We start from the raw sequence: 26,012 nt of genomic DNA, 5'->3' as shown, positions 1-26,012 counted from the left end.
TGAGATTAGTATATACACATTTTTTAGTATAAGAAGCATGTTTGGCTTGTTACTGTTTTGCTGGGAGCTCATGCATGTTCATTGAAGTAGAATTCAGTTAGGTTGGAACATGATCTTAAGAACAGGAATACATTGGAGTTATGCATTTGGTTATACGGATAGCTAGAAAGTGTCCAGCCTCTCCTTCCAGTGAACCTAGGCAAGACTCTAATGAATAGTATCTTCTCCCCCTATTCTTTGGACAGAGTGTATCTATCCCACTAATCACCTAACACATTATAACTGAAACATACATCATAATGAAAAAAAAGCACTGCTAACTGGTTTTATCAGTTCTGTAACATGGCTGAGGTTGTGCACAGTATAATTCCTCTCTACTTCTCTAAAATGTCATTTAGCCCATAAACAAAACAAAACAAAACAAAACAAAACGAAACCCCAAAAAACCTTTGGACCTCCCTAAGCCACAATATATATTCTAATAATAATTTTTAGGAAAAAAAGTTAATAGTCATCAGTTCTGGCACAGCTCACATAAATGGCACTGGAGTAAGCTGTTGGTCAGAAATAAAGCTGAAGAGTTAAAGAATTCCCGGTTGGTGATTGAGCAGTGGATCTTTTTCCTGGTTTCCAGGGCGGAACATGGCCTTTGCACGGTTGAGGGAAACACCGAGGCCATTGCCTTTGACTACGATCCCAGTACTGTTTTCTATCAGTTTGTATCCCTTGCGTTTTCTGAAAACAACATGTTAGACAGATTAAAAATAGATCTCCAGCTGGAATTGTTACTTTCTACAATCTTACATGCCAAGTGTAAAAGGGTTAATTCCATTTAACCGAATCCACAGCTTTTAAAACACTGATGTCTTATGAAAGTATAGTTATTTTCCCTTCTTCATTCAAGAAATATGCCTGCCTACTATAATTTGCGATTATATGTTAAACATTAAGCTGACACAATTTTGTAGTTACTCATGTCTGGTAGCATTTTGAGGATTAAAAATAAACCATAGAAAAATTAATAATCTAGTTTGGTATTCATCATTCAATGGAAGATTTTCCTCGCCTACACAGAATGTTTAAAAGCAAAAAATAGGGAAAATGGCCCATTTATGCAGAAATATGCAGAAGTTTTGACAATATACTATGGGAACTTAAAGTGTTAAAAGCAGCAACTTACTTGTACACCAAAAGGGTGATCGCAGTGATGAATATGGCCAAGCAGCCAACGGAGACCAGGGCACCATTTGCCATTCTTAAAGGGGAAGGTGGGTCTTAAAACAGAAGCAAGACAGTATTAGTGACATCTTCCACCTAGAGGACATGCTACTCATAATGCAATTAAATAAATGAGGAAAGTTGCTATCAGAAGATACATGGCTCCCTCTGGGCTTTCAGTAATCTTTTCCATTAAATAATACATAGTCTTTGGGTCAGGTTATCTTCCATTTAGAGAATGAGTTAGCATGTCTGGAACACCGTGTTAAAGGGCTCCGAAGAGAGATGTCATGTCCTGGAGACACCTGCTCAGGTCTCAGCTGACCCTGCGGCACCCACAAGGTGAAGGGCTCCATGCCCCTCCTGGCCACTCCTCTGGCCTCATGTCCCACCACCTCCCTTCCAGCGGTTCTAAAAATCCTAGGAGTTGTCTATCCTCCCCGTGCTCTTACAAATCCCCATGCCCTCTGCCAAGACTGTCCTTCCCCTGGCTCCTCTCAAGTGTTCACCCCTCAGGGTGCCTTCCAGACATTCATGAGGGCACTGGGTCACGACACCTGGCTGTGTCACTCCTCTGCCTGCCTCTCTTCCTCTGCCTCGATCACATTGTGTTGCAATTACTGCTTTACCCATGTTTCTCTCCCACTAGATTACAAGAGCCACAAAACAGGGGTTATGTATTCTCTGTATTCGTAGAAACTGGCAAATTAACTAGTCTCATCACTACCACTAAAGTATGATTGGGGTTTATCTATTTTTCCTCCATCTCCTCAGCCACCACTGCAGTCCCAGCCACCAGCCTTCTCCCCAAGAGGACCTCTTGTCTACCTGCTTCCACTTTTACCTTCCAGGGATCCTTGCTTCACTCAGCAGTCAGAATGATCTTTAAAAGCATCAATCAGATCACGCTTCAAACTTGCCGGTGGCTACCCTCACACACAGAATAAGACCCAAGCCCTACCGCTGGTCCACAATGATCTAAATGGGCTGCCCACTCTTGAAATTCAGGTTTCAGTTCAAAGGAGGCCCTTCACCAAGCAGATGCTGCTGGGTGGGCAGGACTTTCCCTGACCTCCAATCTAGAGAGCTGACCTTGACCCCTTTCTCTCCTATACTTATTACTCTCCATGTCCCCGCCTGGTTTTATTTTCTTCACAGTGTATTCTTCTTCTTCTTTTTTAATGTTTATTTATTTTTGAGAGAGAGAGAGAGAGAGAGAGAGAGAGAGAATGGGGGAGGGGCCAAGACATAGGGGAACAGAGGATCCGAAGCAGGTCAGCACAGAGCCCAATGCTGGCCTTGATCTCATAAACTGTGAAATCATGACCCGAGCTGAAGTCAGACGCTTAACCACCTGAGCCACCCAGGCACCCCTCTTCACAATGTCATCTTATTTGTTGGCTCTTTCTGCCCACAAAAGCGGGAATCTTCTTTATCTGGTTCCCCCACTCATCTGGAACTGTGTATCTCCTGCCTAGATCTCTGTTGGACACAGAGTAGATGCTCAATGAATATTTGTTGAAAGAATTGCAGGTGCTTCACAAATGTTCATGGGATCAATGAATAAAAGTCATTTCTGCTCAAAGTATATGGGTTTGCCTTTGAACAAGGATATTTCTGAAATTCCAACTTTGAAACCCAAGCCATCAAGTTACAATCCCCACTGGATTAAAGGCTCTCTTTCTGAGCTTCCTTTATTTAGATTTTGAAAATGGCTCAGGTCACCTAAAGTTATCACTCACTGCAAGGAGAATTAAAGGAAAGCAAACATCTAAACATCTAATCCAGATAAGAGAACAGTGGTTTGCCAGCACTGAGGAAGCTTCATAGAATAGGTTATGACCCTAAAACGTTGTTCTAAAAAAACCCCGCAGCAGCACAAGAGGAGTAACTATGGCAGCTCCTGGAGGCAATAGTTTTGAAGACAGGGGCTCACTTGGGTCCAGGGCCTCCAGCACGCCTCCTTCTTCCCTGCCCTCCCCGCTCTCCACCCCGGTCCCAGTGCATCTTGTCCTGGAGGAAGCAGGGTACCTTTGTATCCTTGTTTTTTTTTTTTTAAATCTATACCTTAGATCTCACCAACTGTAAGCTCTCATACAAATAATTATATGTATGACTACTTAAGCTCTTTTTTCAAGGAAGTTAAAGCTGCCTTTTATATGGTTAATGAGCAAATATATATTTCAGTACATTTTACCTTATGAGATAGGCTCCAGATCCAAAGGAGTTGTTTTGTTTGTTTGTCTGGTTTTTTGTTTTTGTTTGTAAGAGAGAGAGAGTGAGCGAGCGAGCACGCGTGAGGTGTGGGGAGGGGCAAAGGGAGAGAGAGAGAATCCCAAGCAGGCGCAACGCCCAGCATGGAGCCTGACACGGTGCTCAATCCCACAACCCTGGGATATGACCTGAGCCAAAACCAAGAGTTGGACGCTCAACCAACTGAACCAGCCAGGCGCCCCCCCAAAGGAGTTCTTTGTGAGTTAGTCATTAGATTGTACCTGGCAAGATTCAAATTAAGGAGCAAAATAAAGGCTGTAATGTGTACACGATTTAATCTCTTTTTCCATTCCACCACAAAACATTTCTTCTAGGAGATAAAGCAGTATCTTATAACGAAGTCGATTACAAGTGAAATTCAGTTGGGCTCACCAGGTGGAGTTCTAATTTGTGGCTGGGGAAAATTAGAAGCCACCAGTAAATGAACATCTCTCAAAGAAATCCTTTAGTCCACTCTGCTACCATTTTAGCTCTCCAGGCAGTAGGGGGCAGAGAGGAGAGGAGATTTGCTGGTGAACGTGTGAGGACTACGTAGGTTGGTTTGTCACTGTCATGCTGTAATGCTTGCTAGAATTTGGGAAGGGAAAGAGGAGACATATGGCAAGTTAGAAAGGAGCCAGGAGTCTACTTGGTTTCTCATTTTTCTTCTCGGCTTCATGTCTTTGCCGAGGTGGATTCTAATGAAAACATGACACAAGTCTCCCCCTTTTATAGTTTAATTGAAGAACATTGTTATTTTTTGATGTTGGGCTTTACACTTTTCCCTTGAAACATAAATCTCTTCGAACATGCAGTGATCGTATCCCATTATTACTGGTCCATGATCACAGCTGATTTTTTTCATCAAACGATTTTCCTTTGGTCATTATTTCATTGGGTCTCTCTCTCTCGTTCTCTCTCTCTCTCTCTCTCATCCCTGCCCTAAGTAGATTTGCTGTTGGACTTTAATGCCAGTTCTGAAATCCACATTAACGGTAGTTCAATGATTTTTGCACTGAATATCAAACAGTGACAACAAAGACTTGAATGGCTTTAGTATGAGACACACACTGTACCTGCAATATGAAATGTTCATACAACATAAAACAAAACTTACCTCTTGCAGGGACAGAGACGAGGGTGCTCGTAAGGGCCAAACTAGTATCATCACCCAGGGTGAGGTTCATACAATATGTCCCAGACCCGGTGAAGGCTCTTCTCACGGTCAGCAAGCACATGCCAGCCACGTCCACATCCACAGGGTCGCACACTGTCCTGTGGGCGAGCTGGCAGGTTGGGTCAGAAACTATGGTACAGACCTCTGTGGGGATTCTGAGGGTACAAATGGCACCAAGGGAGAGAGATGTCATATCAGTTTAGAAGGGACAATCACACTCATTACGCATCTATAAAACTGAATTCCACTTTATTATTTTATTCTTGCATACAATATAAGAATATCAAACTATATGATGTCAAATTGTCACATATAATTTATTCCTAAAAAGCCTGGGTGTGAGCTACTGCTTCCCCTGTATCCTCAGAAAGGTGTGGCCCTGGGGGTGGAGGAGAAAAAAATCATGACCCCCAAGGCAAGGGGCTGTTGGAAACTGTGTGAAGCCCAAGTCATTCCTCCACATCTGAGCTCCCTAGAATGCCTGCAGATACAGACGGCTTAGGTGTTTGGCAAATCTATTATTAAATGCCAGAGCTGGCCCTGCCTGGGTCCCTGCAGAGGTACAAGAGTGACAGCAACAGGAACTATTTATGCAGTATTTACTACGTGCAAGGCACAGAGCTGCAGATGTGTGACATGACCTTGCCTATTCCTTTCAATGACCTGATAAAGAAAGTAAGATTAGCCTAGTGTAGCAGGTGACAAACCAGCTCAGGAAGGGGAGAGACTGGCCCCGGGTCACACAAGCAGAGGTGGATCTGGGACTTGAATAAGTGAGGTTTGACAACCATGAGGCAAAGTGGCCATGCATTACTGTCTTAGCCACTGTGTCACCCGTGAGTGGCCCTCCCGGAAGCAGAGACCAAGCTCTGATGCTGGGGCTGGTGAGGCATGGGTGGCATGGAGGACAAGCACTCTTCTCAGCTGGCTTCATTGCTCCGTTAGGTTTCTCTCAATTTTCTGCCATCCTCATCCCTCACCTCTCCCAAGCTTCTTATCTGTCCCTTCTTATTAATTATCACTAGGACATGACCATTCCACACTGGTTTCCCACCACTCAGAGGGGCCTCAGGGACCTAAGAGCTGGGTTCCGAGCCAGGTCCCAGCCTATGAACCATGCTCTGCAGGTACCCACCATCTCGGGGCACCATGTGCCACAGTGGGCCCATCCGTAAAATGAGGAGACTCGGGATTGGGTAAGGATTCAATATGAAAACAGATACAAAATGTTAAGAACACAGGTAAGTATGCAATCAATCATTATTATTCAATTTCATCAACAGTTAAAGGTAATGAGCATCGCTTAACTCCAGCAAAACTGTGCGCGTCAGAGCGCCTCATAGGGCCCTTCCTTGTCGTGGCTGACTGATAAATCAGGAATCTAAATCAACTTGGAAGGGGAGACGGCGTTAAGGCCTTTGCTCAGGCCTTGACCCGCTCCTCTGGCTGACGTGTACTCACGTTCCTTGGCAGGTCACGACAAAATCCATCAGGGAGTTGTCAGGCTGTGGCACGGGCATCAGAACATCTGTCATCCGGACGATGTTAACCTCTAGAATTCCCTCTAACAAAACAGCCCCCAGAGAAAAACAAATCAAAATACAACAGATGCCAAACCAAACTGTTACCTAATAAACCAGAAAGCCACACAAAATGGAGGAGACACAGCCTTCTCCCCACACCAGCAGCACACCAGACCTGGGAATCTACCCCATAGCTTGAACTGAACTGAACTGAACTGAACTGTTCTTCGTTCCAAGCCAGCTCTTCATTTCCGGAATCTGTGGATGTGTCAGAAGGCAGCACTCCTTCTGAGCAAGAATTTCAGAAAAAGCTACCTCCTGGGAAGATGTAGTCCTCAGGCTCAGGCCTTGGCCACCTTCTCTCAGCCCCACGTGTGCAACTTGGGCTTCAGCCCCCACCTGTCTTCTCTGTGGGGTACCTGTGGGCAGTGCCCATGGTGCACAGCCATCTCTGGTGGCCCTTTCTTACACACGAGAAGTTTGACTTTGTGAAATCAGCTAGAGGAACAAAGTGGATGTTTGGGAACTTGCTACTGCCCTTTCTTCAAAGCACCTTCATTCAAATTTCTGAACTCCACAGTGTGGGGACCAGGCTCCTTAGCATGTGGGCCTTATGCTGGGCTCATTTCCACCAGAATGTCTAAGGAAGGCTAGGGACGCAGGTGGGAATCTAGACACTAGTACAGTCTTTGCCTGGGCACATGTGATGTCACCTTGAACAGAGTGGGTGCCCCTGCCCCCATCTCTCCAGACTCATCAGAGCAGGAGGGTGGCCCAAGGTAGATTCTAACATCCTTCCCCCTGCTGCTCTTACCTACAATTGTGATGGTGGCTTTAAAGTAACCGTATCTGTAAATCTGGCACATTTCATCTGGACTCTCCCTCAGCTTCAGAGGGTTGTCACTAGCTGATGCTGGAGAGTTGGAATAATAAGATTTTAGATTAGTTGCTGAGAATGTAAAACACGTACATAATTCATAATAACCAAAAAGATAAACAGGTACATGACAACCCAAAATTTAAACATCTACCTGCCCTTTAGAAAAACATCAAGAGTTCTATACTATCAAATCACTGCAGAAATTTGAACCATGTAATGATTCATGTAGATGTGAAAGCTTTGAGGCATTATAATTATTAAATTATGTAAGTAAACCAAATCCTGTATCTTCTTGAAACACAGGAATCAAATGAAAGGTAGAAGCCATATTAAAATGTGTGATACAGCAATCATGATTAAATCAAGCAGGCTGTAATCGATAAAAGCACAGTTTAATTTTTGAGGCAGGTGTTCTGGGCTCGACTTCAGGTCTCTTGGTTTTGGCTGTTTGAGACCGTGGGCACATCATTTAACTTGTCCTTGCTTCAAGGTGCTCATCTATAAAATAGGAACAACACCTCCTGATCCACTGAGGTTGAACTATGCCTGCCATATAGGAAGTCCTTAATAAATATGTTTCCTTGTCCCAAGCTGTGTCTCCATACATCTATTTAGATGTAGATATGCTATAACATATATAGATACATAATTACAGACCGGAAGTTTGGTGCAAAAGAGATTAAGAAGCAAGCAACAGAGAAAGGTAGTTCTTTTCCTGTTTGGGTGTTTCATAGCTCCAAAGCTTACATTCTAAAAGTCTTGCAGCAGTTGATGGGCTGAGGTGTGGGAAAGGAAAGGAATGAATACCAGACACTTTGAAAATAACCCAGGGGCACCTGTGTGGCTCAATCAGTTAAGCAGGTGACTCTTGACTTCGGCTCACATCACGATTTCACAGTCGTGAGATTGAGCCCTGAATTGGGCTCTGTGCTGTGTGTGCAGCCTGCCTGGGATTCCCTCTCCCTCTCTCTCTGTCCCATCCCATGCTTGTGCACACACACACTCTCTCAAAAAAAAATAAATAAACATTGAAAAAAGAAAATGACTTGTCGAACATGATTAAGGCAAAGAATTTAATGCTCTATTAGTTACAATTTTAAAAGCTCTAATTATGGTGTTGGTATTCCTTTACTAAAATAAAATACTGGAAGGAAAATAGGATATTGAAAATTTCAAAAGGCATGAAAGTGAACCTAGCTGGGGGGTGGGAAGGGCATCAGAACTTCAGACGAGCTGCACCCTAACATAGTGACATGTAGGTATGAAGCTGGTTGGGAGATTTCTCCAGGGCTCCTCTGAGCCTTTAGTGGGTAGATGGATGTGCCCTGTGACTCTCCTTTGTTCAGAGGGCCTTCTCTGAGTGACTCCCAGAGCTTCTCTGGAAACAACTGCTGCATGGCACACACTTTGGGAAAGAGACACAGCAAGAGATTTCTTTTGCATTGGGTATTAAAGATGGCTGGACCCCTTAACAGGCAGAAATTATCAAGTTAGAACATGGAATCATGACCCTGCCATCTTTTAAAATAAAACTTCTTTTAAAAAAACGCCCAAATGACAAAAGTTAAGGATTCTACCTTTGGTAGAATGCTTGTAAAAACGCATATGGAATTTTGTAGACATATCTATAAGGTCAAGTCTGTATCCATGTATCTGTAAAATCAAGGTATAATTAAAGGACCAATTAGATAAAGCCAGGCTTTATAGTGAAGCTTCCCTTCACTATAAAATGTAACTAACTCATAAGGCTACTACCTTATATCTAGTGATCCAACCTATGGAAATAATAACAAAAATTTGAAATACCCTCTCAGTGACTTAAAACATATTTTTTTTTTTATTAAAATTTTTTTTTCAACGTTTATTTATTTTTGGGACAGAGAGAGACACAGCATGAACGGGGGAGGGGCAGAGAGAGAGGGAGACACAGAATCGGAAACAGGCTCCAGGCTCTGAGCCATCAGCCCAGAGCCCGACGCGGGGCTCGAACTCACGGACCGCGAGATCGTGACCTGGCTGAAGTCAGACGCCCAACCGACTGCGCCACCCAGGCGCCCCAAAACATATTTTTTTTACAAATGCTGTATGATATAAATACATTCTAAGAAAAACAGCTTAATAAAAATGCAACTTAAAAAAATGAATGTTAAATAAACTAACATTAAATCCTTTACCATTTAGGAATTTCTGGACAGTTCTAAAATTACAGGCATCTACAATGTATTTTGAATTTTATACCTGGTCTCCTCACTTATAAAGAAGATTGTCAATAATTATAGAAAAAGATATTCTTACAGAAATACCAGAATGAAGCTATATGATTAGATTTGTTCAGTGCAGTTATATTTGTAACTGGAATTAGGATTAACCTAATCAAGTGTCAATAAGAGAATGGTTAAATAAATTATACATTTATACACCCTATGTACTTATATACTGTGTTTATACCTACAACGAAATACTGTTGAATAAAGTGAGTTATATTTATATGAACTGACAAGGGAACGATGTCTATGATGTTTGCTAAGTGAAGAAAAGCAAATTACAGAACCATATATATAGCATGAGCTCATTTACATAAAAATCAAACCAACAACACCTATGTATATTTATAGAATATGTTTGTGATGCATAGAGAAAGATCTGGAAAGAAATGCTCTCAACTATTAACAAGGTTTAATGCTTGGGAGGAGAATGTGAATAGGGACTTTCACTTTTATTCTAGACTTCTCCATCGCTTGAATTTTTATTAAGGAGCATGCATTAATTTTGTAATTTAAAACGTTTCAAAGAAGAATGAATCAAAAACAGTAATGACTTGTATTGTCTTGATTTAGCTAGGCCAGACTTAACAAGATTTAATTTTATTAATAACACACTATTATAACGCTTATTATTTGGTTAAAAAAAAAAAAAGAATTGCAACAAGTCTGGACGTTGTGATGGAGTATTTCCTCTGGGCTTGGGGATGGCGCCCTCTTGTGACCAGTGAGGGGGATGCCAGTCTATTACCCTTCCCCTGATAAAGTGATGCTAAGATGTAATAATGTAGGGTAGGATGGGGCATCAGATGCAAGCTAACACTTTCCACAGTAGACTCTTAACAACTTCCTGAATGTCCTTATATACTATCAGTAGAGCGTGGGATTTAATTAATTATGCCTTATATCCAGAACAATTTTTATGTCTGGAGTCTGTCCAGCTTGCTCACTGAGAAATACTCTCAAGGTACATTCTTTCTTGGGCCATTTGGAAACTACTTTCAAGCACGGCTATGTTTCATGGGACACTAGGTGGATGTGGGCAGGGCAGGGAGGAGATTGGAAGCGGGGATGGCCTGAATGTTTATAAGGGGACAAGGTGGCCTCTCATAGCTAGAAAAAATGGGAGAGTAACAGAAATGTGATGGGCCAGACCAGGAAAGCATCTCTACACATAACGAGGACCAGTACAAATTAGGAAGTTCAAAGAGCTGTGCACAAGTCATGAAATTCTACTTGCAAAATGACTTCAAACATGCTCTCCTGTTTTCTCTATTCTAACAGCTTAAAATGGTGATAAAGTAGTTAAAGAATAACAGGTACAGAATGGCATCACTGCAGAGTTTCTACACGATCCTTTAAACTAGTGATGTAATTATGTAACCTACGTTCTTGTGTGTGTGTGTGTGTGTGTGTTTCTTAGGTGTTAAGGAACCCCACCCCCCCCAACTCAAAGATCACCTGGAAACACTTACGTAGAAAAGAGGTGGGTTTTGGAGGTTTGGGTGAAGGTGAAGGACAGGGTCCAGGCACCACAGCTTGCACAGTGAGGTTAAGGTTAAAGGTTCCATTGAGCACATATGTATGATTCAAAGTTGGATTGTTGGAAACAAACAGACCAGTATTATCCCCGAAGTTCCACTTGTAGTAAATGGCCGACTCATTGAGGAAGTGACTGGGGTCATGAATCAGGACAGTGAACATAATGGGGAGGTCCCTGAGGAAGGTTTCATCAGATAAATTTCGATCATTCTTCTGGTACATAGTCACAAACACAGGAATGTGATCTAAAAAATACACCCAAAAATAGAAAGAACACATGATTGCTTGATTTTAAGTGGATGACTTCAAAAATGTTTTCAGGTTAAAAAATTAAAATTAGGGATAATTCAGCATCATTTTCCCTTTTCCTACACAAGTTTTCCCAAGTTATTCTGGAATCATAGATGGGGTACAATATAAAAGTCTGGGAAGGAACCTATATGAATCACAACCTAACCCAAACACTTGGCTCTAACTCTTTCTTAACCAACTAGTCACCAGAACTAAGTGCTTCACCATCAGTTAGAGTTCACATGACTCACCTGTTACCACGTACACATCTTTCACTTTTGCAATAGGAACATATGCCCGTCGGTGTCTTCTATAAACAGTTACTTCCATAAGTTGAGGGCCAAGTGGCACATTGGCTGTGTTTACAGAAACTCTTGCTGAACCCCGTCCTAATTTCTGGAAATACTGACCTTTGAAAAGATGGAAATTTTTAGTTATTGGCACATTACATGATCATTTTAGGAAGTTGTTGTTTCTTAACGACTTGTGACTGCCACTTAGAGAGTGCTCTGGAAAAAGAAAAACAGGATGGGGATGTGGTCCTAACTGGTTCAGAAAGGAAGATAGTGCTTATTTCATGTAAAACCTTCTATAACAAACCCACAACTAAATAAATATAATTGTATGTAGTTGGTCAAAATGAAAAGAGCTGTTTGGTGGGATAATATAGTTAGTCCTTAGTTTACAAATAAAAAAGTTTTTATAAGTGATCAGGCACTTGAAATACATACGTTTCCCATAGAAAAGTGTCCAAGGGAGTTAAAACAAATTATCCAAAAATCTACCTTTTTGTTGTAACAATATTACTATTTCAGCTCTATTATTGATCAGCTTTTTTTTTTTTTTAGGGGACTAGAATCTTCCACTTTCTAATCGTATTCATGTATAAAAATGCAGTCAGTAAGTGATTAAAAAGAGTATAAAAAATAATGCAGTGGTTCTATAAACACATTCCTAGGACACTCCTGACTCACTCTTTTTCTTTCTCCAGCCCTCACATAAATCTAACTACCACTGGCTAGCTAGTGAAGGTAATTTCTGTCCTTCAGGATTCAGGGATGTTTTTCTAATCCCATTGAAGCACCCAGCATAGATGTGTGATTGGAACAACAGAGATGGTAAGATGGATGCTTGTGGGGATGACTAAGGACCATATTTATTACATGGTCAAAGGTATCAGAAAAATACACTAATCTTCTCATAGAGATGTGATGTGGGATCCCCTTTATCTTGAAATGCAGGGGTAGTTCTGTTGGAGGTTGTAGGGGAAGAAGGTATCTCTTGGGGAGTTAGTTTTACGTGAGGAAAATGTTAGCCTTGGCATTGAAAGACCACAGAAGCACTTGGTAGTTGAAGGAGATTATCAGTTAACTCAGAGACATCAGAATATGGAAATTCAAAAGTCTTGTTAGAAAAATGGCAATTTCTGGGCTGAAAGCTGATTTTTAATAAAGACATCCTAACTAGCTAAATGAATGGATGTTAACTGGGCTAAGAAGAGAATGGAGTGTTAGTGAGCATACACGACTCCATGCAAATGGTAAAGTCAAAGAAATAGTGACATTTGGTGAGTTGACTGCCAGGGCCGTGAAGACAGTGAAACAAAGCCAGCCTTCAATCCCCTGATTTAACTAGATGGGCATAATATTTGATCTATATTTTGTACTTCATTAAACTGATGTGCATTGTTAATATTTGTTTTGATTTATAAATGAGTTAATTGGACAAAGAAACTTTCTCTAATTTATGAAGACAAAACATTTAGAAATTTAGAGCCTGTACGATTGATTGGTAGCAGTCTTTGTACGTCAGAGCGAGGTGGGACCTGGTGATGTTTTTAACTAAGAACTTAGCGGTTTTGCTAATTATAACCTAAATTTGCTCCTCCTAAAAACAATCATTTCAACAATAATAAAACAAAAGTGGATAACATTTGTGCTTAAAAAAAAAAGAAGGTAGACTATGTCAAAGAAGAATAGTAGTTAGATTATGTTATTTTTACACAATGGAATATTATGCAGTCGTTAAAATAATGTACATAAAGAATTTTAATAGCCAAATGCTCATGATATTCAACAAAAATGTGTATACAGTATAATCTTAAGAAATACTAGCAAAAAAAAAAAAAAAAACCCACCATTGTGTTAACAGTGGTAACATCTGGTGTTAATTATGTACTTTGCATTTTTCATTTGTACTTTTCTGTATTTTCCAAATTTCCTATAAAAAGCATAAGTTTCCTTCTTAAAAATTCTCTTGACAAAAAAAAAAAAAGGAAAAATCAAATGCCCATCTGTGTGCCATTCAAAGAAATACTAATATTTTTTCATATTGCTGTTTTAGACAGAAATAAATTGAGTAGTTTTATTTTAAAAAAGAAAGCTGAATTCGTTTTTTTCCATCTTTCAATTCTATAGTGTCCCAAAGATTTGCTAAGGCTAAACAAAATTTTATTTTTATTCCATACCCTCCACCCCAGCTAAGAAATTTAACAAACTAACTGTTGTAAAACTCTTAGTGTTAGAATTCTTGATTATGGAATAAGAAAAGAGAAAAAAAGGTAAACTTTCAAGGAAAGTAAAGAAGCAGATAAGGGAGTTTTGTAAAAAGTCCAACCAAGTGTGTGAAAGACGTAGACAAAATTCCATCTCTTCCATCCGGGGTGGTGAGGGAAAGGCTTTCCGTCAGGGAACACGTTATGATGGCCTGGGCTGTTGCCATTTCCCGAGTCAACCTCCTCCGTCCAGTTGTAAACATACTGGTCAGAAGATGGACCAGTATCTAAACAGAGAAAGACACAAGCCAGGCTTGTCATGTGGGCTCAGAATGCTCAATGCTCATCACTGAATTAAACATCTTTTCCTATTTTTCATAAATATAAATACAGTTTGACAACTAAAACCCTAAAATTCAGAATTCATCTGGTGGTGCATATGTATGCCTGTTTCCTGCAGATAGGTTACATTTCAGCAAAAGTTTCATCTAAAGCAATTATTTAGAAAGGTTCAATCTAGAGATATCACAATATATTTATTTTTAATATTGGTTCTCTGAATCACAACTGTACTCAAACCAAACGGAAGGATGCTTTCTTTATCTTTTTATGTTGGTGCTGCTTTCTGTAGCTTCTTCTTTTTTTCTTTCCTGAGTCATTTGGCATCAAATGACTCTCTACTTTTAAAGATTTTGGCATGCTTCTCCTAAAAATAAAGACATTCTCCTACATAACCTCAGTATCATTGCAACTCCTACTAAAGTCTAATCAAGGGTCACATACAACATTTGGTTATTTTGTCTCTTCAAATGATCAGAAAAAAAAATAGATAGAAGTAAATATGGAAAAAAGTTACAATTGTTGAGCCTAGGTAGAAGGTATTTGTGTACTCAGTATACCCTGATTTCAACTTTTTTGTATATATGATATATTTCTTCTTTTCTTTTTAAAAGTAAGCTCTATACCCAACGCGGGGCTCGAACTCAGGATCAAAAGTTGCATGCTCTACTGACTGAACCAGGCAGGTGTCCCAACATATTTCATTTTAAACAGGTTATGGTAAATATCTTTTCACCTAGAATAGTTTCCTCACCCTCTTGGTTTTTTATGTCACTGATATTTTTGAAGAAACTTTTTATTTGATATATATTATTGTTTTTTAATTCTTAAATTGTCCCAAATAGCTAGTGAGAGTCCCTTCAAGCTAGCTCCTGTGTCCTTGTGATGTGTCCCCATTGGTCCTTGAGCATTTCCGCACTTTGGGGCAGGCTCACCTGGTACTTTCCCTGTCCTCGACCTGGAATTAGTATTTTCCTCAAAGATCCCTAGTTCCTTTAAAAAAAAATTTTTTTTAACATCTATTCATTTTTTTTTGAGAGACAGAGCACAAGCGAGAGTGGGGCAGACAGAGAGGGAGACACAGAATCTGAAGCTGAGCTGTCGGCACAGAGCCTGATGCGAGGCTTAAACTCACGGACCCTGAGATCATGACCTGAGGTGAAGTCGGACACTTAATTGACTGACCCACCCAGGCGCCCCATCCCCTAGTTCCTTTTCGTGGTAATAGATATTATATAAACATTTTCATAAGTCACTGAGACTCCTTTATATAAAAATGCTCAGAGAGATAGATTGTCATTTGAAATATTCATAAAAATCAGCTTTTTTAGAAAAGAGAAAAATTACTACAAAATATTAAGCACTTAACAGTTTAAAAATATCAAACCCTTCTGTACAGAATCTAATGTACAATTCCTAATAGGAAGATGATAACTTAATAAGGAATGAACACACTGACAATCTATTAGAAGTTGTAAGTAATAAAATCAGATCATGGGGCGCCTGGGTGGCTCAGTCAGTTAAGCGTCCAACTCTTGGTTTTGGCTCAGGTCATGATCCCAGCGTTGTGGGATCCCATGCTGTCAGCACAGAGCCTGCTTGGAATTCTCTCTCTCCTTCTGCCCCTCTCCCCTACCCCTGCACTCACACAAGCTCCCTCTTTCAAAATAAATAAATAAGTAAGCAAGTAAATAAATAAATAAATAAATAAATAAATAAATAAATCAGATCATTAGTGCATTTAACAGTCTTGTCAATGATCAAAGAGTCTCACTAATTAGCTCAGAGTTTTTGAGACTGTGCAGTTCTCAAGATAATTTCCCTTGATGCATTTGTGTTCATTTGTGCTCTTTAACATGTACAAAGAGCTCACCCGCTTTAAGAGCAAAGCAAAACCAAAATATACACATCTGAGCATTTGTGTTAGCCACACATTTGCATAAGTGATACTTGTGAGCAGAAATTAATCTCATCAGTAAACATCTGTCAAACTGGCTATTCTCCGAGTAGCCAAAAGAATTCCAAGTAATCAAACCAAAATCTGAGAATCAACAATGTATTTTCTGGCTAATCAACTAGACACTAAGAGAAGGCTGAGCATGATAATGTAACTTTTGAAGAAAGTTCCAGGAGGCAGAAAGCCATTAGTTTGTTTGCTCAAGTGGGTTTGGCTAATGTTGATGTGGGAACCCCTCCCTGTTACCCAATTTGAGTAGGGGGTGACATGAGATAATAGCATCTTGCACGTACAGAAGTACCTGTGAGCCTTTAGGTTTATGAGATAGGTCTCCAATAGGAGAACTAGTCTGTTCCTGTGGCATGAGTGACATTCCTTACCATTTCTGCAGTTCTTCTCATAAACTATGTTGCCACTGACATCTTCCGTTTGGCATCTGGGGAATACCAGGTTTACCACAAACGTTATAGTAGAGCCCACAAGTGCGGGTGAATCACTGGTCAGAATCGCCTGCACGTGGCCTCCTAGGACATAAAAAAGTGCAGCTTAATGATCAAGCACCTTTTTCCTTTCACTGATAAGTAAACAAAGAAGAGTTAAATCCACAAATAAGGACCAGAGCATCCTTATGCCTTTATTTTATTTTATTTTATTTTATTTTATTTTATTTTATTTTATTTTAATTTTATTTTATTTTTGTCCTTTTTTTTAAAAATAAGGACCACACCCAGTGTGGGGCTTGAACTTGTGACCTTGTGAACTTGTGACTCTTGTGATCAAGGGTCCTGTGCTCTACTGAGTCAGCAGGCACCCTCCCATCTTTATGCCTCTTTACGATCAATTATTTTCTGGATTCCTAACTTTTGCTTTCAGAGCACAACATTCTAGAAGACAAAAAAAAAAAGTCAAACCAATTAAAGAATTATCTAAGCATAGAAAGAACATTTACTTAAAATTAAAAAAAAAAACCTGTTTGATTATACAAAAACAAGTTTTAAAGGTTTGTATTTTTTAAACTCAAAAGGACTCATTCTTTCATGCAAATGGCAAGATACTCACTTTCTGATAAACCACACTTTTGAGATGGTCAAAACTACTCCAGAGTCTCAGATCTTCTGAAGAGGACCATTCCCATATTAGGTAAATAGATTTGAGGCTAAACCTGCTTGCTCTCCAAAATCTTCCAAGAACTACAAACTTACCAGTTTCTGAGGAGATTAAACTTTTTTGTGTGTGACTTAGAAAGTGATCATGTTCAGATAAAGATTGCTAAATCCAGGTTCCTCCCACTTACTAGAGTACTGTAGTTCATGGAAGCAACACAAGCCATGGGATCTCCAAGTCTACAACCTATGAGACTGACTTAGATAGGAAATGATGGTTGTTTGCCTTGAATCTTCTGATTTACCTTTCCAGGAGTTTTTCCACCTTGAGTCTCCCCTTTTCCACACTGGATACAGTTTTTCATTCCACTCATTTTCATCTGAAGACCAACCATTGAGTTGGTTGTACTCCCTCATATAACCAGAAGTTCTTTCATTGCTCAGCACATCATGAAATCCTATATCAATATTTGAAAAACAAATTATTTTGTCTATTTAATTCTTCATTTTTTTTTTAAATTTTTTTTCAACGTTTATTTATTTTTGGGACAGAGAGAGACAGAGCATGAACGGGGGAGGGGCAGAGAGAGAGGGAGACACAGAATCGGAAACAGGCTCCAGGCTCCGAGCCATCAGCCCAGAGCCCGACGCGGGGCTCGAACTCACGGACCGCGAGATCGTGACCTGGCTGAAGTCGGACGCTTAACCGACTGCGCCACCCAGGCGCCCCTTTAATTCTTCATTTAGTACTTATCTTAAAATAAAGCAATTTTTCATTTCATGAGCTTGGAAAGTAATACTTGATATTTCCAATATGTCAAACAAATAGAAGTTATTTTTGTATTAAAAAATTTTTTTAATATGTATTTTTGAGAGAGAGGGGGAGAGAGAGAGAGTGAGCAGGGAGGGGTAAAGAGAGAGGGGGACAGAGGATCTGAGGCAGTCTCTGAGCTGACAGCAGAGAGCCCTATGTGGGGCTCAAACTCATGAACTGTGAGATCATGACCTGAGCCGAAGTTGGACACTTAACCAACTGAGCCACCCAAGCACTCCTGTTTTTTGTTTTTGTTTTTTAATTTCTACTGGAAATAGCTTAAATAAAACTAAGCAGATCCTCTTTCTGAAGTTTAAATGAGTAAAATTTAAAGGAAAATTTTTGAAAATCAGTATTTCTTAGCCATTATTTGGTTTCTCAGTACATAGTCTCTGAATATTGGATTTGATACAATATAATTAGGAAAACACTGCTGCCAATGATAAATGTTCTCTTGGCTAAAAGAATGCCAGGATGAGGAATGCCTCCAGGTTTTCAAGAGATGCATACCAGTACTGGAGAGCCCACTGTTGAGCGATCTAATTTTTTTACGGCTCAGTATATGGTCTGACTTGGTGAATGTTCCATATGTAATGTGTAATCTACAGTTGTTGGGGGTATTGTTTTTTGTTTTTGTTTTTCGTCTTTATTTTTCAGAGGGAGAGAGAACATGAGCAGGGGAGGAGCAGAAAGAGAAGAAGGCACAGAATTCAAAGCAGGCTCCAGGCTCTGAGCTGTCAGCACAGAGCCCGACATGGGGCTCGAACTCACAAACCGTGAGATCACGACCTGAACCGAAGTCTGATGCCCAAATGACTCAGCCACCCAGGTGCCCCTACGGTTGTTGGTTTTTAAATATCATTTACGTTGACAATGCTTAAGCTTTTTAAAAAATGTTTATTTATTTATTTGACAGAGAGAGGAACCGCACACAAGTGGGGGAGGGGCAGAGAGAGACACACAAAATGTGAAACCGGCTCCGGGCCTGAGCCGTCAGCACACAGCCCGATGCGGGGCTCAAACCCACAAACCATGGGAGCATGACCTGAGCCAAAGTCAGACGCTTAACCGAATGAGCACACAGGCACACTGATAATGCTTTTTGAGACTTCTATGTTGCTACTGATTTTCTGTCCACTTGTTATTTCAATTACTCAGAGAGGATTGTTGAAATCTTCAACTATAATTATGGGATTTGCCAATTTCTTCAGTTCTATCACTTTTTGCTTATTTATTATTTTTGAGAGAGAGAGACAGAATGAGCAGAGAGAGAAGGGAGAATCTTAAGCAGGCTCAATGTCCAGCACAGAGCCTGATGCAGGGCTTGATCTCATGACCTGAGCCAAAATCAAGAGTCAGATGCTCAGCTAAGCCACTGAGGCACCCCTGCTTAATGTATTTTGAAGCTTGGTTTAGAATTGTGCAGTCTTTTTCATGAATTGATCCTCTTACCAGTAGGAATTGCCCTTTATGTCTGGTAATATTCCTTGTCTGAAGAACTCTTTGATAGTAATGTTTAGTGATTAACTGGTACATCTTTCTCCATCCTTTTATTTTTTATAAGATTTTTAAAAGTTTATTTTTGAGAGAGAGAAAGAGGGGAGGGGCAGAGAGAGAGAGGGAGAGAGAGAGAATCTCAAGCAGGCTCTGCACTGTCAGTGCAAAACCGATGCGGGGCTCGAACTCACACAACTGTGAGATCATGACCTGAGCTGAAGTCAGATGCTTAATCGACTGAGCCACCCAGGTGCCCCCTACCCTTTTATTTTTAACTGATTTATGTTTTTATATTTGAAGTGGGTTTCTTATAGACAACATATTGGGTTTTTTTTTTAATCTTCAGCGTGTTTAGGTAATTTTACATTTAATGTAATTATTGATATTGTGGGATTTAAATCTACCATCTTGTTCTTTTTCTATTTGTCCTATCTGTTCCTTGTTCCTTTTTTTTTATGAGGTTACTTTTTTAGTTTATTTTATCTCTTCTTCTGACTTATTAGCTATATCCTTTTGTGTGGTTGTTCTAGGGTTTACAAAATTCTAATTCTTTTGAAATTCTTTCTCATCTTGAGTTGGTCTTTTGGCCTTGCCTGACAATTCCAGGGTTCACATGGTCTCTCCTTTCTTTAAGGACTGTAGCAGATTTGTTGGTTGCCTACCTACCAGCCATTCCAGCCTGCACCCCTGCTTGTCTTCCCCCTCTTATTACAGAGCTTCTAACAGTTCAAAATTCCAAAGGCTCACTTTCCTAGCTTTCTTTACAGTATGGGCAGGAGCAGATGATTAGAACCTGGCCATTCAGAGCTAAGAGGAAGTCTTCTGAGGGCTTCTGGGAAAGGTTTTCCTCCTTCATAATAAATAAAAAAATAAATAAAATAAATAAAATAAATAAAAAATAAAAAAAAATAAAAATAAAAATAAAATAAAATATAAAATAAAATAAAATAAAATAAAATAAAATGAACAGCCTCCATTTTTGTTCACATCAGAAGTGATCTGGGAGTTGGTAATATAATGTGAGGCCCAGAGCTGTGACAGCCATACTTAATCATGAGGGCACAGATCTGAAGCAGCCAATACACCGAGGATGCAAAAAGAGTTCTTGATGCTGTTGAGCTCTTTATCTATCTAGCTTTGCCTGCACCTGTACTGGTTGAGGTAACATATGTCTTGCTCAAACCCTTTTAGTATTTTGTTATTCACAACCAAAAGCTTAATTGTCTATAACTCACAGCCAGCCCCTAATCATACACTGTCTTAAATTCTCTCATCAATTCATATGGCCTTGTATCATCTGGACCAGAAATCCTGTCTTCTCTTTAATACTGAAAGAGAACTTTCAGAAGGTGTGGTATTTGGTAGGTGCTAAGAGAAGCCATTTTGAATGGATGCCGCTAACCTCTGTCTTTTATTTCTCCTTTTTGGTAGATGGAGGGAACAGCCTGTTGTTTCCATCTTATAAGGGAGGTGGATGGAATGGAAAAGAATATTGAAATGAATACTGAACAATCCAGATGTCTCACAATGGGTGAATGTTATGAAACTTGGTTTCTAGTCTTGATTTTGTTACTAAACAGGCTGTGTAACCTCAGGCCAGGTCTTCTAAAGACTTCCAAATCAGAGAAAAAACAAGTAAGACAAAACCCAAATGTCTTGTGAGTCTGTGAGATTGTTTTTATTTGGAAACAGATACTAGGTGAAGGCAGGTTTATCAATCAATGTTTATAAGTGGATATTCATTTGAATTGAGTCATGGAGTACTATAATACTCAGTGTGGAAAGAACTAACATTTGTTCAAATCACTTCAGTTTATAGATGAAGAAATTCAGGCCTAGAGAAGTGACAGGATTCACTCAGGTCACCTTTCATGGAGTGGAAATGAAGATTCACATCTTTTGATTCCCAGGACCTATTTCTCTCAATGCTCCAAAGAGTCTTTCTCTTCCTCAGATCCAGAAGAAAGCCGGTGTTTCCGGAAACATAATCAAAACATGGGTTTCTCCTCTGATTTTAAATGTCAGCAGTCAAGGAAAAATACAAACTTAAAAGAGTGACAGAGAATAGATACACAAGTCCATGGAAGAGAATGGAGAATGTAGAAACAGACCAACTCAAATACACCCTACTGATTTTTGACAGAGATGCAAAAACAACCCAATGGAGTTTCGAAAGACAGCCTTTTCAATGAATGGTGCTCTGAAAAAGTGAAAAGCATAGGAGAAATTTTCAGTCTCTACACTAGGCAAGAATTCTTTGACTTGACATTAAAAACATGATCCATAAAAGAAAAAAAGAGATAAGTTAGGCCTCATTAAAATGAAAAACTTTTGCTCTGTGAAATATCATGTGAAGAAAATGAAGTCAAATTACAAACTAGGAGAGAATATTTGCAAACCACATTTCCAATAAAGGACCGATATCTAGAATATATAAAGAATTCCCCAAACTCAACATTAAAAAACAATCTAATTTAAAAATGGATAAAAGACCTGAACAAATATTACACGGAAGAGAATGTACAGATGACAGAAGAAACACATGAAACCATGTCCAGTATCATTAAACGGTAGGGAAATGTGCATTAAAAACACAATGGGATGTTACTATACACCTATCCAAATGACTAAATAAAAAATGGTAACATACCAAACGTAGGCATGGGTTAAAGACAGCAGATCACTCATACATTGCTGGCGGGAACATAAAATGGTACAGCCACTCTGGATAACAGTTTGGCAGTTCCTTGTAAAACTAAACATGCAACCAAGCAATTGTACTCTTGGGCATGTCTCAAAGAAATGGAAACTTATCACACAAAAACCTGTACATGAATGTTCGTAGCAGCTTTCTTCATAGTGGCTCAAACTGGAACAATCCAGATGTCCCACAATGGGAGAATGTTTAAACTGTGGCATATCCTATACTGTGGACCACTACCCAGTGATAAAAAAAGAGCTACTGATACATGCAACAGCTTCAGTAAATTATGTTGAGTAAAAAAAGCCAATGCCCTCAAATTACATACTGTAATGATTCCCTTTATATAGCATCCTTGAAGTAACAAAATTATAAAAATGGAGAATGGATTAGCAGTTACCAGAGCAGGAGGTGGGGTAGGAAAGGGTTATAGGTTTAAAAGGGTATAAAGGCCCCTTGTGGTGTTGGAACAGTTTGGTATTTTGACCGTATCAGTATCAATACCCTGCCTGTGATACTGTATAATCATTTTGCAAGATATTACCATTGGGATAAATGGGATAAAGTGTATAAAGGGATCTCTTTGCATTATTTCTTAAAACTGCATGTGACTTTACAAGGACCTCAAGAGGTGAAATTAAAAATAAGACACACTTGGGCACCTGGGTGGCTCAGATGGTTAAGCATCCGACTTCAACTCAGGTCATGATCTCATGGTTTGTGAGTTCAAGCCCCGCATTGGGCTCTGTGCTGACAGCTCAGAGCCTGGAGCCTGCTTCAGATGCTGTGTCTCCCTCTCCCTCTGCCCCTCGCCTGCTCTTGCTCTCTTTCAAAAATAAACAAACATTAAAAAAATTAAAAAAAAAATAAGACACTCGGGGCACCTGGGTGGCTCAGTCAGTTAAGTGTCCAACTTCGGCTCAGATCATGAACTCATGGTTTGTGAATTCAAGCCCTGTGTTGGGCTCTGTGCTGATAGCTCAGAACCTGGAGCCTGCTTCAGATTCTGTGTCTCCCTCTCTCTCTGCCCCTCCCCTGCTCACACTGTCTCTCAAAAATAAACATTAAAAAATTTAAAAAATAAGACACACTTAACAGTAAGCAGGTTTTAAAAGAAAAAAAGAGGTGTGTGGGGGGGGGGGAGGGCAGGGCTAGAAGTGAAGGGAAATGGATCCCACGCAGCACCCCTGTGGCTTTTCTGTCTCCACTCTAGAATCTCTGCTGTGTCTACCAGCAGACAGGTGGTGGCCAGGTTGGCTGTTAACAACTTTATTGATACCTACTCTTGCCTCCTTTTTACCAGGGCTATGATTGAAAAGGGGCAAGGAATCCCGTGGTGTTTGATACAATGGTAAATTCTACCCATCCTTATTTTTTTCTGGACAGAATATTTAGTCTAGGGCAAGGTGAAGACAGGAATGACAGGTTTTGTTACATTTTGCTTAATAAGTTGGGACTCTTCTCAAACCCACAGCCAATATTTAAGATCAGGCTAATCTGTTTCACTGAGCAGAACAAATTAGCACTGATGGAAAGAAGGCTAGAATTAGGCATAGGGTCTCCATTGACTGTCAACTTCTCTGTCCCTCTATCTCCTACGACTGCAGACTCTAGGGAATTCTGTCCTGGGAGCTACATTGAGGTAATACAATTGTTACCTTGTAGGACTCCTACCCCAAACCCCTTCTGTTAGCTAATGTCACAAGAACCCCATTACCCAATTTTTCAAATGAGGGAATGAAAGCTCAATGGTGGTAAGTCACTTGTGGCCCAGTCCCACAGCTGGCAGGGAACCCAAGTCTGTCCAACAGCAGGAAGGACCATGGTTGGCTTGAGCTTTCTTCCTCTTAATTGCTGTGTAGCCTGGGTCAAGTTACTTGCCTTCTTTGTGGCTAGGCTCCATGTCTAGGAAACACAATCATCACAGTGCCAGCCTCCCAGCCTCGGCACCCTGTGAAATCCTTGGTCTGGACTCCCTCATCAACGACAGGGTGCCTCTTCCCCGACCCAGCCACAAGAGATGGCAGGGCTGGCGTCTCTGGGGACCAGGACAGCCCAAGCCTGAGAGCTCAGCCACTAGGAAAATGGACTGTGCCTCTGGCCACTCTGCTCCTGCCCCTTACCCTCACCTGGGGGGCCCTGTGGCCCCCAGCAACCCCTTCTCAGCCTCACCCCTTCCTGAGCCTCTCCAGTCTTGGGGAAACTCGTCTGCACTCCACGGGTACAAGCAGCTCCCCCTCTTCCTCTCTCTAGACTCAGCATTCCTGCCAGGATCCCACCCTGCAAGGACAACCTAATTAAAGGACTTTTCCCTCCACAAGGAGGAAGGGGAGAGAAAAGAGGGTTTGTGTGGGCGCCTAGCCCATGTGTCCAGAATCCTGCTCACACACAAGTGGGCCCAGCAGGTGCAAAGCAAGACCTGGGCTCTTGGTTCCCACACCTGTGGAATAGGGGGAGGACCATCTGCTCCGCGGTGGTGGTTGTGGGGATGAGTACTTGAGTAAGTGCAATAGCTGCAGAGTGGCTACACATGGGCACGAGGTAGACACTGGCCCCTTCCCTATGCCTACCATCCTCCCCCCACCCTCTAAACCCCATGGAATGGTCTGACACAATCAGGACCCCTGGACTTTTAAAGTGGTTTTTTTGTTGTTGTTTATTTTTGAGAGAGAGTGCGCGCGCGAGCTCAAGTGCGGGAGGGGTAGCGAGAGAGGGAGACACAGAATCAGAAGCAGGCTCCAGGGTCTGAGCTGTCAAGCGGAGACACCCAGGTGCCTAAGGACCCCCGGACTTCTCATCACTGAATGTCCCTATTCTGTTGCAGTGAGGTGGGGTGGACCTTCTGGGAGACCTTCCCTCTCCCACTGCACACTACCTGCAGGAGCGTGGGGGGCCACCACAGCCACCCATCCCCTGGACAGACAAGTGGGCCACACACAAGTGCAGGGAACTGAAACCCTGGCTTTGCATTCCAATTACAAGAGGAGCTTTTTAAGCAAGGAGGCTCCAAGCCCATCTCCAAAGATTCTGGTTTCATCGATCCGAGCCTCTCGGCATGGTTAGAAAACCTCCAACCTCTAACGTGGGACTAGAATTGAGACCCAGGGCTTCGGCTCTTCTCTTAGTAACCTCACTCGAAAAGGAGCTCCTGCAGGTCTGTGAAAAAATCTCAACAAGACTAGCAACGGCTTCTGGGCTGGGATGATTAGTGAGCAGATCTAGATTTTAGGCCTCATTTCATTTGAGCGGACTACGCTACTGGATAGAAACTAGACCAAATTTCGTGGGAGCCATTGCTTTGTTCTCAGGCCAGAGACTGTTCCCCTCACACCTCCACCCTCCCTGATCCCTGAGTGTGGCAAGAGAAGGTGGCCAGTGCCATGGAAAAAAAGCTCCTTAAGAGAGGGGCTGCGTGGCTATTACTTTCCAAGAGCCGGAAGCAAAAGCTGGAGCTCGAGACATTTTGCTTTGGTTTCAACATTCCCAAGTGTTTCCAGAAGAAATGAATGAGCACGAAAGTTTCCTGAGGAGATTCAGGAAGTCCCCTTCTGGCTTAGGTAACAATACTTCAGGCAATCCATCCTTTTAGTTGACAAAGAATGGGTTAAACACAGAAACTCAGTTACTCACGTTTGGCAGCATCAAGAGGCAATCTTGCAGCCAGCAGCAGCAGCAACCCCAGGAAACAGGAGAAACATTCCATGCTGAATTCTCACAGACCCAGGCAATCAAGGTTTAACTTTTAACTCCCTTGGCTCCACCCGCTAAGAACAACAGTGCTCTTCTAGCCTCTGCTGCGCCCCACTCCTTATTTTAATTAAATACAGGGTGCCTCAGGGCAGATCATGTGATGGTATTAAGCAGTCTTGCCTGATCTGGTCTCTGGAGTTCAAGCTCTTACAACTCATGTGCTTCTGACTCACTCACTCTTAGCATCTATTCTCTCTTTTCAGATGTGCACC

At 41.0% G+C, this 26,012-nt stretch overlaps 1 protein-coding gene across 2 annotated transcripts; it reads right to left on the bottom strand.

Annotated features, from left to right (window-relative positions):
- On the bottom strand, positions 1-26,012 carry GPNMB (glycoprotein nmb). Of its 2 annotated transcripts, XM_047825926.1 has the most exons (11): positions 25,681-25,988; positions 17,344-17,496; positions 16,316-16,459; positions 13,762-13,926; positions 11,397-11,555; positions 10,788-11,099; positions 6,986-7,084; positions 6,110-6,212; positions 4,589-4,803; positions 1,181-1,274; positions 1-735 (listed from the first exon to the last, which is right to left on the bottom strand). In XM_047825926.1, the coding sequence occupies exons 1-11, from the start codon at positions 25,751-25,753 to the stop codon at positions 582-584; spliced, it is 1,671 nt and encodes a 556-aa protein (XP_047681882.1). In that variant the 5' UTR covers positions 25,754-25,988; the 3' UTR covers positions 1-581. The 2 variants fall into 2 exon arrangements, with proteins under 2 accessions (XP_047681882.1, XP_047681893.1); XM_047825937.1 differs by lacking the exon at positions 17,344-17,496 and having other exon boundaries at positions 25,681-26,012.

This window comes from Prionailurus viverrinus, chromosome A2 (assembly GCF_022837055.1).
Source record: "Prionailurus viverrinus isolate Anna chromosome A2, UM_Priviv_1.0, whole genome shotgun sequence".
Taxonomy (NCBI): Eukaryota; Metazoa; Chordata; class Mammalia; order Carnivora; family Felidae; genus Prionailurus; species Prionailurus viverrinus.
The sequence above is the reverse complement of the archived record's forward strand: the minus strand, read 5'-3'. Positions and strand labels throughout refer to the sequence as shown.